At 43.8% G+C, this 17,041-nt stretch overlaps 1 protein-coding gene across 1 annotated transcript in view; it reads left to right on the top strand.

The window, feature by feature from the left end:
- The first annotated feature begins 1,105 nt into the window (after window positions 1–1,105).
- Window positions 1,106–17,041, top strand: part of CPZ (carboxypeptidase Z) — a 37,983-nt gene continuing 22,047 nt past the window's right edge. Inside the window, exons 1-3 of the mRNA XM_064653341.1 lie at window positions 1,106–1,365; window positions 13,897–13,920; window positions 16,161–16,535. Coding sequence (XP_064509411.1) covers window positions 1,278–1,365; window positions 13,897–13,920; window positions 16,161–16,535 — 487 coding nt within the window. The 5' untranslated portion in view covers window positions 1,106–1,277. The remainder of the gene's footprint in view (window positions 1,366–13,896; window positions 13,921–16,160; window positions 16,536–17,041) is intronic.

Consider the following 17,041-nt stretch of genomic DNA (forward strand, 5'->3'; position numbering starts at 1 on the left):
TTGATTTTTGAGGTGTATACAGCTTTCTCCTGCCCTGTCAACCTCTTTAGTGGTTTCCCTATGGGGGGCTTATTTGATTACATTGTCATATAGCACCATACCTCCTTACTGATCTTCGATACTGATCAGCAGGAACCAGAGTGCTCTGTCTGCAAGGACAGATTCTCTATTCTCGTGTGTAAGCAGGTATCTGTCCTCAAAGGAACATGCACTACCTGAAAAGATAGGAAGCTTTGGTCTGTTTTGGTCTAGATTTTTGAAGAAAAATTCCTTTTTTTTTTTTCTGTGATACAGGATTTTTTTTTGATGTATAGGTAAGAAATGAGGATTTCACATCCTACCTAAGGGAGGCTTCTCCACCTGTCACGTAGAAATAAAAACATACAATGCATATTTCTCAAAAAAGAAAAAAAACCAAAAAAACAGAAACCCCCCCCAAACAAGCAAGATAATAAAAAAATCAATTTACAAACAATTTACTATAGATTTACCATCCAGTTAAAGCTTATAATGTTTTTCTGGAATCTCATCTAGGTTTTTGTGAAGTTATTCTTTTTTAAGAATAGAGAGAAAATACTGGCATCCCTCCAAGGTTGCTTCTGTAAACTGAATCTTATCTTAAGTAAAATGCTCAGGAGGAGCACACAGAGAGAGATCCTGGTGGCTATTCTGTGGATTCTCAATCTTGCTGTGCTGGAGGGGATGCAGTTTAGGGTCCCTTTGTTGTCATGTTATGTTTTAAACTTGCAGTTGTTTGATGAAATACCATTCTTTGGGAGGAAAGTTGCTTTCAATTGTTTGCTTTTCTCTCTCTCTTTTCTCCCTGCTCTCTTCAGGCAGTTGCTCTTGGCTTCAGTGAGACACGCTTTCATGAAGCTCCTCTTGTCCCTTAGGAAAACTGCTGCACGAAGACCAAAGACATCAAACCCGCAGCTGAGGAGCAGCCGGGCACAACCCTGCAGGGACCCCCCCTTTGCTCAAACTGTTTATGAAATTGTAAACCAAGCTGCAAGAGGGAGACGGTCTGGAGGCAGAGGGGAGGGGGAGCTCACTCCTCCTCCCTCTCTGTCTCAAAGCCTTTTGCTTTCCAAGCTCAAACGCTCGCTGAAATCTGACGCCTGGACTGCACACACTGTGAGACGTGGGCATGCCCTTGCAGTGCACTGATTTCCTCTGCAGCTTGGAGAGCCAGAGGCGCGCTGAGGCTCCAAGCGAGGAGTCACTCCATCGGGCAGTGAGTGCCACATCACTGTGCTGCTTGCCTAAGGGGCTCCAGCATGGTTCTGAGGCTCCTGCTCCTCCTCGGCACACTGCTTAGGGCCACCAAGCCAGCTCCCCACTGTGAAACCGGCCAGGAGACCCTAGGTAAGATTTATCACCCCAAAAGTCCCTCTTCTTCTCTTCTTCCTTCTCCTGGAGATGAGCAGAGTAAAGGGTTCCAGCTTCAAGGAGAGGGAGACAGGAGTTGTCACTCTAGAGACAAGGGGGATCAGCTTTTTGGAAACCTGCACACTGCTAGTGATGAAACTGGGGTTGTGCTTGGGAAGTGTGGATGGGAAGGCAGGAGGTGTGTGACTCTGCAACAGAAAAACAAGGCTGTGATGCAAGGGAACATAATGATTCCCCATTACTGTCTTTAGGTCTTTCTGTAGATGTGTCTCTCTGTCACTTTTTGGACTTCCCAACTGTTAGGACCCCCCTCGCTCTCATGGGGAATGTAGAAGATTTGCCTCATCTCTGGCCTTGCCTTCTAGGAATGTGGTAATCAGATTGTGAGAAGGTGAACTTTTGACCCTCTGTATGCTTTTCGGCTTAAGAAAAAAAGCTTTTCCTTACATTTAGCTTTAGGTCACTTATTTCAAGTCCAAAACATGAGATTTATTAGGATCTGACAGCTGTAAGGGTGTGTTTTAACTTGCTATAAGCAATATGGAATTTGTACGAGTTGATTGGCTGGAAAAGTAAATTTACCCTTTAGAATAAAGGTTAAATAGGAATATGCTGCTAAATTGATTGAAAGCTTTCGGTTCAGTAACTATCGACTAATAAAAATATTAACAATGTCTTTTAAAAATCTGTGGTTTTTATCAAGTGTATTTGATTAAAATGTCATTTATGTGTATATGATGGAGGCATGAATTTCAGTGTAGTGACAAGGTCTATTCCAGGAAAACTATTTTCAGAGGGCCTAAACTTAAAATGAGTCAGAAAAATATTTATTTTATGGGATTACAGGAAGATATAAGTTAACCTTAAAGTGATCTTAATGTTGCCCAAAGAAATTCAGCTATATTTCAATGTTTAAATATAAGCCAAAGACTGTCACTGGCATTGAACTGCTACACAATGCAGTCCATGTGCCATGTACTGCATATAATTTGAGAGTGCTGTTCCCATGAACATCAAGGTTTACCACAGCCTAAAGGGATTTTATTTTTGGACAAAGCTGCACAAAGAGAAGTGTTGTAGACTATTTACAGCCAGTTACAGGAAGAGGCAGTGTGGTTTGCAGCATGCCCTTTCTCTGTGAGGTATGATTCTACTCCAGTTCCAACTGATCAGTTTTGCCATGGGATATCAATCCTAGCAGCCACAAATCTATGGATCATTGAGGGGTAACTCTGCTGTGGTAGAGTGTTTTGTGTGTGTTGGCAATTGTGCTGTCTTTGGGGGAGGGCTTGCAGAAGGGCAAGCAGTGGAAAAATACCTTGGACCTAGTGGGACTGGAGAGATGAATATGGTGCTAGAGGGATGGGTAAAGGTAGGGAAAGGGAGCTGTCAACGTCACAACATTGTGTGCCACAGGAGGATGGGGTACACTTCACACTGGAGGACTGTTGAATCAGACAATAAAGTAGCAGCTTGGACATTCAGAGACCTGCCAGATTTCTCAAGGGTCTTCCTTTTCTAAAAGGGGGGGTAAGGTCATGTCAGGCCACATGAAAAGAAAGGGCACTGCAGCAGTGCTCACAAACAGACCTGGCAGGGGTCTCCTTTCCATGGTTAGGGCAGTAGGTTATGTCTTCAGCTGTAGCAGTGGGATTTTCTCCCCCGTTTTAGGATTCCTTGCGTAGGTCCTGATGCATCTCAGAGGTCAGACCTGCAGTGCCCTGCAAGAGGAGACCAGCCTGGAGCTGCTCTTGTAGGAGAGGAGAGCAGGAACCAGTTCCACTGTCTGACTCCCAGCGAGGCTGGAGCTGCTTTCTTCAGGCTGCCTGCTCTTCTCAGTGATATTTGTTCTGCAGTGACTCATTTTGCCTTATTTTTAATAAGAAGCCAAAGTGAAACATGATTTACAATACCAAAATCCTTTCAAAATGCTTTTTGCTTTTCTGTTTAGAAAAATAAAGAAATGATTACTTATAATCCAGCTCTACAATATGATACGGGCATCATACACCGTGTGTGGAGCTTTTTGAGCAGCAGTTGGGAACTGTGGCACCAAGAGAGGGCAAATCCCTTCTCCTTAGCTGTGTGCTGTATCCCTTGGGAGTCAGTAAGCCACTGTCTACTCCAGTGATAGGATGCTACATTGTCCCCTTGTGAGGCAGCATTTCCAGACCCTGATGAGTTTAACTGGCCTCTTAACCTATAGTTTGGGTGAGAAAAGCACAACTTAGCATGTTTCCCCCAAGAGGTGGCCAACCTTTAGTGGAGGGAGCTGGTAGCACAGGTTCCTCTTTTATCCAAGTCATGTGTGTCTCTGCTGCTGACTGATGTACTCCTGTGGTAATTAGTTAAACAAAGTACTTTATCATAACTGAAAACGAAACCAAAATCCACAGAGAAGCAGGCTGAAGTCACTTGCCTTCAAATTTTCTTGCAGCTGAGGCCAACTGTGCAGTTGCAATGCCACCAGGGTCAGGCTAAGGCTGAATAGAATCATAGAATAATAGAATCATAGAATGGTTTGGGTTGGAAATGACCTTAAAGGTCATCTAGTTCCAACCCCCTTGCAGGGGCAGGGTCACCTTCCACCAGACCAGGTTGTTCCAAGATGCATCCAGCTTGGCCTTGAATGTTTCCAGGGATGGGGCACAACAGCGATAAAACCTTTAATAATACCAATAAAGCCTTTCCTGATCAGTTGTATTCAGGCAGAGTTTTATTGCGGAGTTCTGGGGCAGGGGCACACCGGTGCTCCAGTGGGAGCCCCCAGGGCTTACAGGGTGCGCGGGGAGGCAACGTCCGAGGTTCGCCCTGGCCTGGGACCTCCCCAGGGGCGGGTGTCAGAGGGCCCCTGGCGGCCCCGGGTGGCCCCTGGCCCCGGGCAGCGCCTCCACCACCGTCCGGGGCCGCGCCGCCGTCTGTGGTGCCACCGTGTGGGCTCCTCGGCTCGTACAGGCTCCGGGCAGGCACCGGAGCTGGGCTGGGGTTAAACGCAGCAGGGATGCCCGAGCCTTTTGCCAGGCTCCCGATCCTTGCCCGAGCATTTCAAGGGTGTTTCGGGCACATGGCACAGCCTGGCAGAGGATAGAATCATGGAATAGTTACGGCTGGAAAAGATCCCTGAGATCGTCGAGTTCAATCATTAGCCCAGCACGACTGTGTTCAGCCTAAACCATGTCCCTAAGTACCATATCTGCAGGTGTTTTAAATACCTCCAGGGATGATGATCAATCCCTTCCCTGGGCAGCCTGTTCCAATGCTTGAAAACCTTTTCTGTGAAGAAATTTTTCCTGATATCCAACCTAAACCTCCCCTGGCACAACTTGAGGGCGTTTCCTCTTTTCCTTTTACTTGTTATCTGGGAGGAGAGCTACCTTACCTTGTTACAACCTCTCTTCATGTAGTTGTAGAGAGTGATAAGCTCCCCCCCTCGAGCCTCCTGTTCTCCAGGCAGGAGTCCAGAGGGCTGGAGCTGTTTGATCTGAAGCTGTGGAGGTAGGAGAGCAGCCTGAGTGCTGCTCCCAGAATTGCCCTCATTGGCCCATCCACCACTTTTGGATCTCCTCCTCTCAAAAGTTCCTTGGCGTTTCCCATTATTTTGGCTTGTTCTAGTCCTGAGTCAGACATTGCCCCATCCTGGGGGTCTCTGACCTTAACTGCTAGAGATGGGAGGGAGTGGGGAGGTAAAAGAAAGAGAGATGAAGAGTAACAAACCACCAGGGTGGGAGGCAGGGGACTGGTATGGTATTTTTTCTGGAGCCCGGAACAGATTCTGTGATACTGGCTCCTCTCTAAGCCATGGCATTGAGTAAGGCTGATTGTCTTCTGGGAAGTCAGACTGTCAGTAAAAGTGGCTTCCAATATAAATGTTATACCTTTCCACTCTTCTCTGCAGTTCCCAACTCCACAGTGTGCCATGGTTTTTGCTAAGTGAAAAGGGAAAAGCTATTTCCTTTCATGATCTTCACACTGGCCCAGCTTCATGGGACCTGAGCATACTTGTTCACTTGCTGTGGATGTTTCTAACACCAGTTTCCTGGTAAAACTTGTATCTGTGCACACACACACAGACAGAGCCTCTCCAGGTGCTGCTGCTCCTGTGCGTGTGATTGCACTGAATGACCTGCAGTGGGCTGGGGTCTGCTCTCTGCCCCAGGCCAGTGGTGCCAGCTGGGTCCCTCATCCTGCTGTGGCTGGCACAGGCAGGTGCTCACATGGAGCATGACCACAGGACTGTGCTGCCACATGTGGGAAAGCCCAAGCCCTAGGAATCTTGCCTGCTGGACCCAAGATGGATGTGACCAAGTCTTGCCAAAACACAAAAATGCAGAACTAGCATTGACATCATGCTCACTCACAAGATGAGAAATTCCAGCTCTTGTAAAGCCGGTTGTCATCACTGAATCATGTGAGCTGCTCTGGATTCCCGCCATTGGCTCTAGTATTTCTACACAATTATTATTTTAGCAACACTGACCTTCAGCTACATTTAACATGGGAAATGGGATCAGAAACAGCCACTTATGTGGGAAAAGTAAGTTTATATTGAAAATATAATACACAGGTATATCCTTTTACTGCTGAAATGGTTTATGTATGATTTTAGTCTAAAGGCAAAGTTTTTTCAGGATACTTGTTGAGATATCTATAAATCGTGGGGGTGTGAACACATAGAAGTCAAAACTTGAACAAAACCCCGCTGCCCTAAGGAACAGCTAGGCTTTTAGCAAGACTCTAATACTAATTTTTGATCCCCTGTAATATTTATGGGCATTGCCTTTCCCTTCACACAGTCACAGGGTTTGAGGATGTTGGCTGGCTGATAGATACCATGGTCCCTTTGGGCTGCTGACATCATGTGAGAGCCATTCCCTTCTCAAGCCTGGAGCAAATGTTGGATAAATGTCACAGGTATCATTGCTTGAGATAGGGCTGAGCATGGAGGTACCACGCAGAAGTCACCTATCATGTTGTGAGGATAGTGTTTGAGGCTGGTGGGCCATGTCTTGGTCTCTTTGCTGGGCTTTTATGACTGCTGAATCTTGTTTGGACAGAATCACTCTCCCATTTTGATGCAGCTGTCACAGATTAATGGATTTTGGGGACTTAGGGTCACTTTGCCCACTGTAGAAATAAAAATGAAATTTCGATCCCTTAATTTATCCTGCTGTACCTCAATTGATTTGTAACTCCCTATAAAACACCTGAGTTTTACAGGGTTATAACATGACACCTTTATCTAGGAGACAATATGAGATTAAGATGTTGATTTAAGTCAAGGTTGTTGAATTAACTGTCAATCTTTTGTAACATAAAACCACCACATTTGGTTAAAACTCACAGGAGAATCAAATGTGATGTTAATTACAATAATTTTCATACATCTAAACTAAAGAATAGACAGAGTTGTTCTAGGGGGCTGCATAGACTCTTTAAAGAGGATGGAATGATATTTTGGCAAATGTTTTGGAAAGGTTGTAGTAGAACAGATAAACTCCTCAGTTTTTTCAGACATAATCCTTTGTGTCTGAAAAGAGTGTGTGATCACAAAGTACAGCTGTGGAGGCACCCCAGCTCCCAACTCCACATTACCAGCTTAATAAGTGTTTTCATCCTTCTCCAGGCACCCTGGCAAAAAATGTGATCCTTTAGATGATAGTTGTTGAGATTTCCTGACTTATTGCACCTTCTCATCACAGCTGTTGTTTAAACAGCATCATCCCCCGCATCTGAGCTGATTTCTCCCTCCTTCACTGACCAGACACTGAGGGATGATCTCCATATGTCTCCAGATCATCCTGGTACACAGGAAATGCTTGTTCAGCAGCAGCCTAGCCACACATGCAGCTCAGTAAGCCTTCAGCCAATTTGGCAACATATTTTGTTGTCATTGTCTCTGTTGCATTTTGTTTTCCCAATGGGTAATTTTTCCCTCGCAACTTGGAAAAGATCTCAACTGAGGCCAGGAAAGGACATTTAGTATATTTTGTTTTGAGAATTATGTTTCTGTTCAGGATTTTCAGCTCATGAAGGACTCCCTGGAGCAGCACTTACCAGGCAGATACACAGCTGAGATGACACAGGGAGGGGGTCTGGTCACCAGAGGCACCAAGGCAGGTGGTGGGGACAGACAGGCAGACAGAAATATTATTCATCCATTCTTTTAGGTTCCTATCACTGCAGACATGTCTGAGTTGCATCTGAGCAACTAGAAACAAGGGGAAATTGCTGGCCCCACTGAGGCTGTCTTTGTGCCCTTGCCATATGACAAGTCTTGTTATGCATTTGCACAGATTTGGACCTGTCACCTGCAGGTTGTGAGCTCCCATTATCCATGGAAAAACTTCAGCACCTTCTCACTGGCCCCAGAGCAGTTCTGTGGGAGAAGCAACCCAGGAAAAGCTGATTGCAGTGTAATTGCTGTGGGAATTCAGTAATTCAATAAAAATGGGTGTTTAACTGAATGCCAGGCAGCAGGTGGGTTAGAAAGAAGTGTGATTAGTAACAAATACTGGCCTGAGCCTCCCTGCTGTGATCTCGCTCTGCAAAGTAAAAGCAGATGAGGCATTAATCTCTTTCAGGTGCTTTCAGGCTTCATGTGAGGGAGCAGGGCTAAAGCAGGGCTGTATGTTGTTCCTGCTTGCTGCTTCTGCCTGTTGCAAACACATCGCTCCTCCAGGCAGTTGCTGCAATTGCCAGAGTGGAAGATTAATGACAGGAATTCAGTCCTCTGCTCACAAAAACTTTGATGTATCCAGAAAATTGAGTTAACCACGTGGCTGCTTTTTGCAAGCGCTCCTCTCTTCTCCGGTTTTCCTGGAATTCCTTTTCTGTGGCTGTGGATCTTCTCCAGTTCTGCCCTTGCATGTATGCCTTAGATGTGTAGCTGCTTTCTCTTTTGGGCTTTCTGTTTGACTGTTTTCCCCCTGTCCAAGCTACTCATCTCTCTCAGTCCTCTGCTACTAGTCCTCTCACATATTCACTCCTCCTTCACCCTCCTCCTCATGATTCTGGTCCATTTTACAGTTATATAAAGTTATATAATGGATCTTGTCCTGTTCTTGTCCTCATGCTGTAGCTGGGAGCTGGCTCCTGAAGCAGGCTGTGCTTTGCCATTTGAAGGTGCTGTTCCAGTGTTTTGCAAAATCGTAGAAACAGCATTTGCATCTTACTACTGATATTAAGTTTTGTCTCTTTAGTGTTACAAGGCAGATTATCATTGAAAGACTGACTCAATGAGCCATGTAGAACAACAATATAATATAATAATAAATACTAATATAACAAGGAACTGAAACGCTTCGTGTGGAAAAGTGGAGGTTTTTACTATAAACAGACTAAAATGAATACATATGTCTTCCAGTTTAAGAAAAGTATTGTAAGAAGCCTAGAAAGCTGGTAATGGGTGTGCTGGACTGCACAGATCAATGATGAGATAATTTATGTTGTAAAGACCTGCACACCCCCTACCAGTCTACCTCACTGAATGATTTAGATATTTTAGATTTAAGAATGGCCTTTGGGCTTATTCCATATCATCAATTGCACGAGTCTCCTGTTGCCTTTGCTCTTGAAATGGCAAGTGGCCAGGCCATGGTACTGGAAGTAGCTGTTGATCCCTGTTGTCTGGGTTAGGGTTAATCACAGCAGCTTGCTTCCTTCAGTGCTGAATCATCAAGGGAAAAAATGTAAGCTTGGCAGTAAAATATGTATGTGCTGCATTGTAGATTTTCAAGCTTGCCTTTGCAAATTGAAACCATAAGCGTGTATTATAGAGAGGGCTCAGAAAGCTTGAAATGGCTTTTCTCCTCTTCAATAAGTTATTTTATCCATAATCTTAAATAGAAACTGTGCTACTGAAAGGACTTTTGTAGCTCTGATGGAATAGCTAGAGTACAAAAATAAACATAAAAAATTGAAAAGGCTGTTCTGGGTCAGAAAGAAAAAGGTCTCTCTGTACCAACCTATCCATGGATGTGACTTTGAGAGTGGGCGACACTGTATTCCTTTGAGACCAGGGGAGCCTCTGCCCAAAAAATAGAAAAGGTTTAGACTCTTTCAAGCACAGAAGAAGCAGCAACTGAAGCCTGCCAAGTGAACCAGGAACTCTTTGTATATCATCACCTGTCATTTCTCTTATGAAAATGAGAAAGGGAGTGGCTGAATTCTTCTGGTATTGCCAGAGCTTAGAGAAAATGAGCTATAATGGGTGGGGATGGGGATTTGCTGGTGACTTCTGTGTGCAGAGACCTAGGACTGTGGGTGCAGGGCTGCAGGAACAGACAGTACAGCTGCAGCTTGGGAGCTGGCCTTGGAGAGTTTCCTGCCACTGGCTCTCCAGGCAGGCAGGCAGGCTCTGGCCCAGCTACGTGTATTCGCACTTATTTATATAAGCACACATACTAGAGAATTATCTTTGGCCCTTGCAGAGCTTCACACTCCAAAACATATGTAAGCATTGGCATTAGAAAACATTGGGAAAGTCCAAACACCACATCAGCACACATACATGTTTAAGACTGGCTATAAAGCAAGGTTAGGTATAAACCAGACCTTTTCTCTCTTGGTTTTATGTACATTGGCTCCTGATAACCTGAAATTTCAAGCTATTTCACTCCTGGGTGTTTACAAGACAGAGTTGTGTCTGATGTATGGGTCATATGATAGCTTCCATGATGGGGAGAGGTAGTACAGTATTGGCAGAGCTGGCCTCTGACAGCAGAAAAAGTTGCATAGATAGAGAGAAAACAGCATAATATGCTGCAAAACTGTGAGGCTTAGATCTAATTTTAGACTTAGATCTAGGTGTAGGACCCAGGAGCAAGGAGTCAGTTTTGCTAGTGAATGAGTAAATATTGATAACCGATTTTGTAAGGGGCATCCTGGGTCACAAATAGTGGAAAAGCTTTATCCACTAAGCAGGGGATGTTGCAGATTCACCCCTGCTTATCACATACTGAGATGAATAACTTCAGTTGCCATGGAAAAGATTTATATGGATTTGGGTTCCTCATCTAAAAAATAGATTTATCCTCTTCAGTCAGCATCTTTGTTAATGAGTAATAGCCATGTTGTTTAATAGATTGCCTCTCCCTCTGTAAGAATGATTAAAACATGCAAGTGTAGAAGCCAGGTAGCAGACAGTATGAAACCAGAGTTGCTTTTACCTCTTCTGTGTTAACATCTCCTGCTCACAAAAGGATCCAGTCCTCTGGTGAACCCAGGGATAGCTATGACTTAGTGAAATTTCATGTCTCTTCCATCGGCTATCCATTTCTCCCCGATGCCTTCCTTCTGGCCAGCTGGGCAGAAAGAGGCATCTGCTAAATTCAGCAAGTCTGCTCCTGTTCAGAGAGCTGGAGCAGGGACAAGCAGCAGCACCTTGTCCAGACCCCGCCTGCTGCATTTCCTCTTTGGTTTCCTCTGCTTGTTCCAGCGTGTTCCCAGAACACCTTTTTGCTCCAGCTGAATAAGCAGAATCCTGAGACACCGTTGAGAATTGGCTTGTGCCACACTGGTGGCTATAACACTCCTGTACAGCAAAAGAAGTCAGGGAGATTGCATGCACCTCAGTTTCACTATTTGATTATTGCATGTCAGAGATAGAAACAAAAGGGACATTTGTAGCTTGGTCCCAGAGCCAGCAGAGGGCAAAATGCCTCTTACCTTTGAGGAAATGTGAGCAGATGTAGAAAGACCATTCATATTCCCCAAATGCCCCATGAAGAGCTGTGCTCAACACACAGGACCCTCTAGACTAAAATAATAGCTACAGTATATTCATTTTCTGCTCAGGAGAGAAAAAAAAAAGGTGTCAAATATTTCTCATCCACCCTTCAAAGTAATGAAGGGGATTCATTGCTAATGATGCAGATGATAAACAGAGATAGCGTCACTTTGCTTGTTGGGACGTGGCTGAACTCAAGCCAGTCCCATCCACACCATGTTTTCCCCTCTGTATGGAACATTTGACTGGCTCCAGACTTGTGTCCAAGGCCTCTGAAACGTGGGTGTGATGGCGTTAGGATATAAGACTATCCAGATTCAGGAGGTAGTGGCATCCAATTTTATCAGCAGGATTAATTGCTGGAGCTCTTACTAACAAGAGATCACTCTTTCCCAGATAGTGTTATACAAAATGCTATTCCTTGATTATCCCCAGATGTAACACTACATGCAGTATCTGGCTGAGATGAAGCTTTTTTAGAAATGTCTTGACCTTAATAACTAACTCACAGAGGGGATTGTGCCTAGCTAGGGGAAACACTGAAATCCTATAACGGAAGGCACTGTTGATGAACCAGGTATTATTTAATGCAATTAGCATAATGTACTGAGCCAGGAAAGCAGTATGTATGGATATAATTTTTTCCAGCTTGCTGCTTACCAGAACTTGTTGGTGTTGGAGGTGCACTGTTTCTGCTAGTTCTGATGCCTCATTTATTTTATGAGGTAATGTGGCTCAATTACAAGTCATAATATAGAACCAGACTAATTTCCAATTCAATGTCCCCCTCCAAGATAAAACCCCAGGGTTAATTTAGTTCTCATTACAATGACTTTATTTTGGCTAAAGAACGATCAGCTCATTAGCAACACATATGCAGATGATTACAGTTAAACAAATATGCCAGGAGTAGAAGTTTAAGCTCTCTTTAGCAGTAAAAAAAGAAAACATAATGAATTTGGTCTTATGAGGACAAATACCTGATTCAAAGATGAACAAGAAACTAGATGCCTGTCCCCCCAGTAAAAGCTAGGAGAAGTAGCAGCAGAGCTAGATTCCCAGTACATCATAAGGAAAGTGAACCTGTTGGTGCTGAAAAAACTTGCAGTTACTGGCTTAGCTCCTATGAGGCGCTGGTGAAAACAACTCCAATACCTTGGTAGCAATATTTTTCTTTAGTTGCAAGTATTGGAGAAGGACAATATAAAATCATTGGTTATTGGGAGAAAAAGAGGCCTCTCCTGAGTCATCAAACCATGTTCCTTCAGAATCAAGAGAGCTTCATTTATTTGACCTAGTAAACAGAAAGCTGAGGAGATCTGATCGCTCTGTGCAAGCAGGGGGTGAAGGAATGCACCAGGGAACACAGAGAGCTATTTAAGCTGAAGCACAATGCTGGCACAACACCACATGGACATAAACTGGCCACAAATACTTTCAAAGAGGAAATTAAAAGGCAATTTCTAACCATTAGAAGAGTGAGCTTTTGGGGAGGGAAATAATTAGTTTTAAGATGTTATTAAAGGATGATAAAATGCAGTTGCTAGAGATAGGATGAAGTAGGATGGGGAAGAAACAAAGTCCCCTCATATCTACCAAAGGCTGAATTGCTTTACAAAAAAGTCACAGACAACATCATTTAGGACCAACAGATTTTTTTAGTGGAGATCAATGAGACACCTTGTTATGTATGGAAGGAATCCTATGGAGTTTTAGACTAAACAGATTGATAAGGACCTACATTTTGATTAGTGAAATTTCCTAGGCACCGAAGTTACAGTTTTTAGGCATGTCTAGAAATCTTGGCCAGTTGTCAGGGCTGGGCTCAACACCTTTGTCAAACACAGGCCTGATTTCTTACGAAACCACATTTCAGATACATTGTCAAGTCCTCCCTTTTTAAAGTGGATCAAGGACTGGTTGGTCAGTGGATTTGCCTGCCATGCCCTGTACCTGATCCCTGCAGTCTTTCCTGTCTTCTTATTAAACTCCATTTCCAACTCTTTGCCTGGGTGAGGGTATTGCTTTTTGTGCATGTGGATGAGGGTGTATGAGGTTCCTCATGCCAGCAACTGGTGTGAGACAATGGGTCGGTAGGGCTTGTGTGACCAGGGTTCAGCAGTTGGAGGGATCAGAGTGTGTGTGCCTTGTGTGTGTTTGTCAGTGTGTGCCATTGCTAGCAAACACCAAGCTGGACTAGCAGTGGACAGGACAAAATATATGGGAGATGGATACTTGAGGGACTGTAATCCTGGGCTAGATACTGACAAGACCAGAGGGTCTCATTGGATACTTGAAGAATCAGGAGGTCCAAGCCACCTATTAGGAAGACCAAAGTGTCTGGGGCTTGGCTAACAGTGAGACCCTTGGTCTGGACCAGCTGCCAGAGGGACTAATGTGTGTGTCAGCACATGAGGCAACCAGTAGGTCAGTGTATTCCCAGCTACTGGGAAACAGCCTAGTTACTCAGGTTCCGGTGTGTCTGTGCTGAGCAACTGGAGGGATTCACCTGTACTTCTTTTTCATCAATGGTATTTCATCCTGTTTAACCAGAAAGGGGAACAGGATGATGCTTTGTGTTTGCCTGTACTGCATTTTCTCTTTGTGTATACGTGCGATACATGCCTGCTGGGAATATGTGCTTGTCCTTGGTATGTCTGGACCTCAGGACACAGAGCTTCAGCAGCCTCTGTGGGGATACCAGATTGGACAATTCGTAAAACCAGGGAGGTACTATGTACACCTGACCTATAATGATTTTTCTTTTCCTCTATTTGCAGGTCAATGCCAAACAGTACGGAAAGGTATGATGTGTCTTTGCTCGCTCTTTGTGGAGAAGCTCAAAACCTTAAGTATTTCTTCATTATTTCTTTGCAAGTATTCTAATATTGGTGCTCTGGTAGGTCTTTTTACAAGAGAAATGTACTTTTTCACGCAATGTAGGATTTTGCTGCTGTGACAATGACATTTGTTACCAATTAGAGCCATTATCAAGAGAAGGAGGCTCAAATATAGACCAATTACTATAATAGCCAGTAATTTTATGAAGAGATGTCTTTCTGTTACTCCCTTTTCACCTCTGAGTTGGCTGAAGGTGTTACCGGCACTTAGCCTTCTCAAGACCTCCTAACCTGATTTCTTAAAAAGTAATCACATTTATGGGTCTGCTTGTCTGTGAGTTAAGTCCCAGAATAACTTTTGATCCTTTTGGGCAATTTCAATCAAACTTCACAGAGGGCCTGCAGTTTCAGAGATATTAAACTCTACAGATTTTGTGGGCCCAAGCAGAGAAGAGAAATATCTTACTGGTACATTCCTCACTAAAAAAAATAAATCTATATGATCTCACACCTCATCAGTGAATCCATATGATAAGGGAAGAGAGTGATATCACAAATACACTTTCAGGAATCTGAGTTTTTCTCATGTTAGACAACAGCAAATTTACACCTCAACAGAGGTTTTTTCTCTCAGGAGTTTAATAAACTCAAATTGTATTTGTAATTTAAATCAAATAAGATTTAATTGGAAATTAAATTGGAGAGACACGGATTTCATGGGTGTATCACTCAGTGGATAAGGAATTGGATGTATGTTCACACTCAGAGGTGCAGTCAATGGCTTGATGTTCAGGTGGAGAGCAGTGATGAGGGGTCGGTACTGGGACTGGTGTTGTTTAATGTCTTTGTTGGCGACATGGGCAGTGGGATGAAGTGCATCCACAGCAAGTTTGCCAATGACACCAAACTGTGTGGTGAGGTCCACACACTGGAGAGAAGGGATGCCATCCAGAGGGAACTTGACAGGCTTGAGAGGCAGGTCTGAGCAAACCTCATGAAGTTGAATAAGTGCAAAATCCTGCACCTTGGTGGGGGCAATCCCAAGCCAAATCCAGGCTGAGTGGAGAATGGATTGAGAGAAATCCTGAGAAGGACTTGGGGATGGTGGTTGTCGGGAAGCTCAACATGACCAAGCAATGTGCATTTGCAGTTCAGAAAGCCAAAAGTATCCTGGGCTGCATAAAATGCAGGCCAAGGGAGGTGATTCTGATACTGTACTCAGCTCTTGTGAGACCCTGCCTAAAGTACTACATTCAGCTCTGGTGCTCTTAACACAAAAAGGACATGAATCTGTTGGAGCAAGTCCAGAGGAGGGGCCACAAGAGGCCTGGAGCACCTCTCCTATGAAAATAGGCTGGGACAGTTGGGGTTGTTCATTCTGGAGAAGGCCCCAGGGAGACCTTAAAGCATCCTGCCAGCACCAAGGGGGCCTCTAAGAGGTCTGGAGAGGGACTTGGGAGAATGGCTTTAAGCTGAAAGGAGTCAGATTATACATTAGGAAGAAATTCTCACTATGAAAGTGGTTAGGCACTGGACGAGGCTGCACAGAGAGCTTGTGGCTGATCCACTCCTGGAATTGTTCAAGGCCAGACTGGATGGGGCTCTGAGCATCCTGGTCTAGTGGATGTGTCCCTGCCCCTGGCAGGGGAGTTGGGACTACATGATCCTTAAGGCTCCTTTCTATTCCAAACTATTCTACAATTCTATGAGTATGTGTCAGCCTTTCATTCGGAAACTAGACTTTATTAATTTTGGTTGTTTTCTAATTTCAGTGGTTTTCAAACTATGTTTCAAATGAACTCCCACATGGGGTCAGTACTCCAGTGTTTTCTGGGCAGGGATTTGTCCTTTTTTTTTTTTTTTTCGGGTATTGAATTAACAAAATGCGTCTAATTTAGAAACAGTGGTTATCAATCAGATAAGCCCTGATGCCCCATAAATTTACAGATACCATTTGAATTCTGAAGGACATCTAAATGCATTAAAGCATTTGCAATCAATCTCTAGACCACGCATGCTTCTCATCATCTTTCTATATGTTGTTTTAGACATGAAAGTCATTTGAGAGTACTGCAAACTGCTTCCAGCCTATCTGAGAACAAAAGGAATAAGTTCATTGAACGTGGTATTTTTATGTTGTCTTTGAACTATTCAGAATGTCTGTGAAGTAAGTTATTTTTTCTCTGTTCATCTCCCTTTTATAGCAAAATGTGTGGATATTGCCTTAAGTTCTTGTACTGATGTTGCCTATACTCAAATGGTGTATCCCAATTTTCTGGATCAGAAGTCTCGAGAAGTGATTGAGTACAGCTCTGAGTACCTGCTCATCAGTGTGCTGCACAACTTGCTCCAGGGAGAATGTAATCCTGACCTGAGGCTCCTGGGCTGCTCAGTGCTGGCCCCACAGTGTGAAAAGGACAAAGTTATAAAGCCCTGCAGGCATGTCTGTGAAAACCTAAAAAAAAATTGCCTCCCTGCCTTTGATGCAATAGACATGGCTTGGCCCTACTTCTTAGACTGCGACCGCTTTTTCGCCGGGGAAGAAGAGGGATGTTTTGACCCGCTGGCAAAGCTGCGAGGTGAGGAAGGAAGCTTTGCCAACAGATCTTGTCTGCATGGGAAGGGTCTCATCTCACTTTTCTTGACATATCTATGGCACAAAACCTCTTTGCTTGTCATCTCGGCTTGTTGTCTTTAGAGACACCTGTGTGATTCATTTTGTTCCACCTCTTTTAAACACCTAATTAAACTGTGCTCAAGAAATATCTGTTTGTCTCTTCATTTACAAAGAGATCAAGACAGGCAGCTCAGAGCATGATGTTTGGATGCATTTAGATAAGCCCTGTCCTGTGTGATAGCTGTCTATATATTTGAAATATTTTATTTTAAAACTGAAACTTTAATGCACTCATGATTTTTTGACTGCTTGACAAGCTTAACAGCTCATTAAAGTGTTCTCATTAATGATTGTCACAGATTTTTGTTTGGATGAAGAAAATCCAGATAGCTGAAGACAGATGAATCTCATAAAAAAATAAATTTGATCCATCAAATTCAAAAGGAAAAATCTGTACAGTTTGTGACT

The sequence above is a fragment of the Pseudopipra pipra genome, chromosome 4, assembly GCF_036250125.1.
Source record: "Pseudopipra pipra isolate bDixPip1 chromosome 4, bDixPip1.hap1, whole genome shotgun sequence".
NCBI lineage: Eukaryota > Metazoa > Chordata > Aves > Passeriformes > Pipridae > Pseudopipra > Pseudopipra pipra.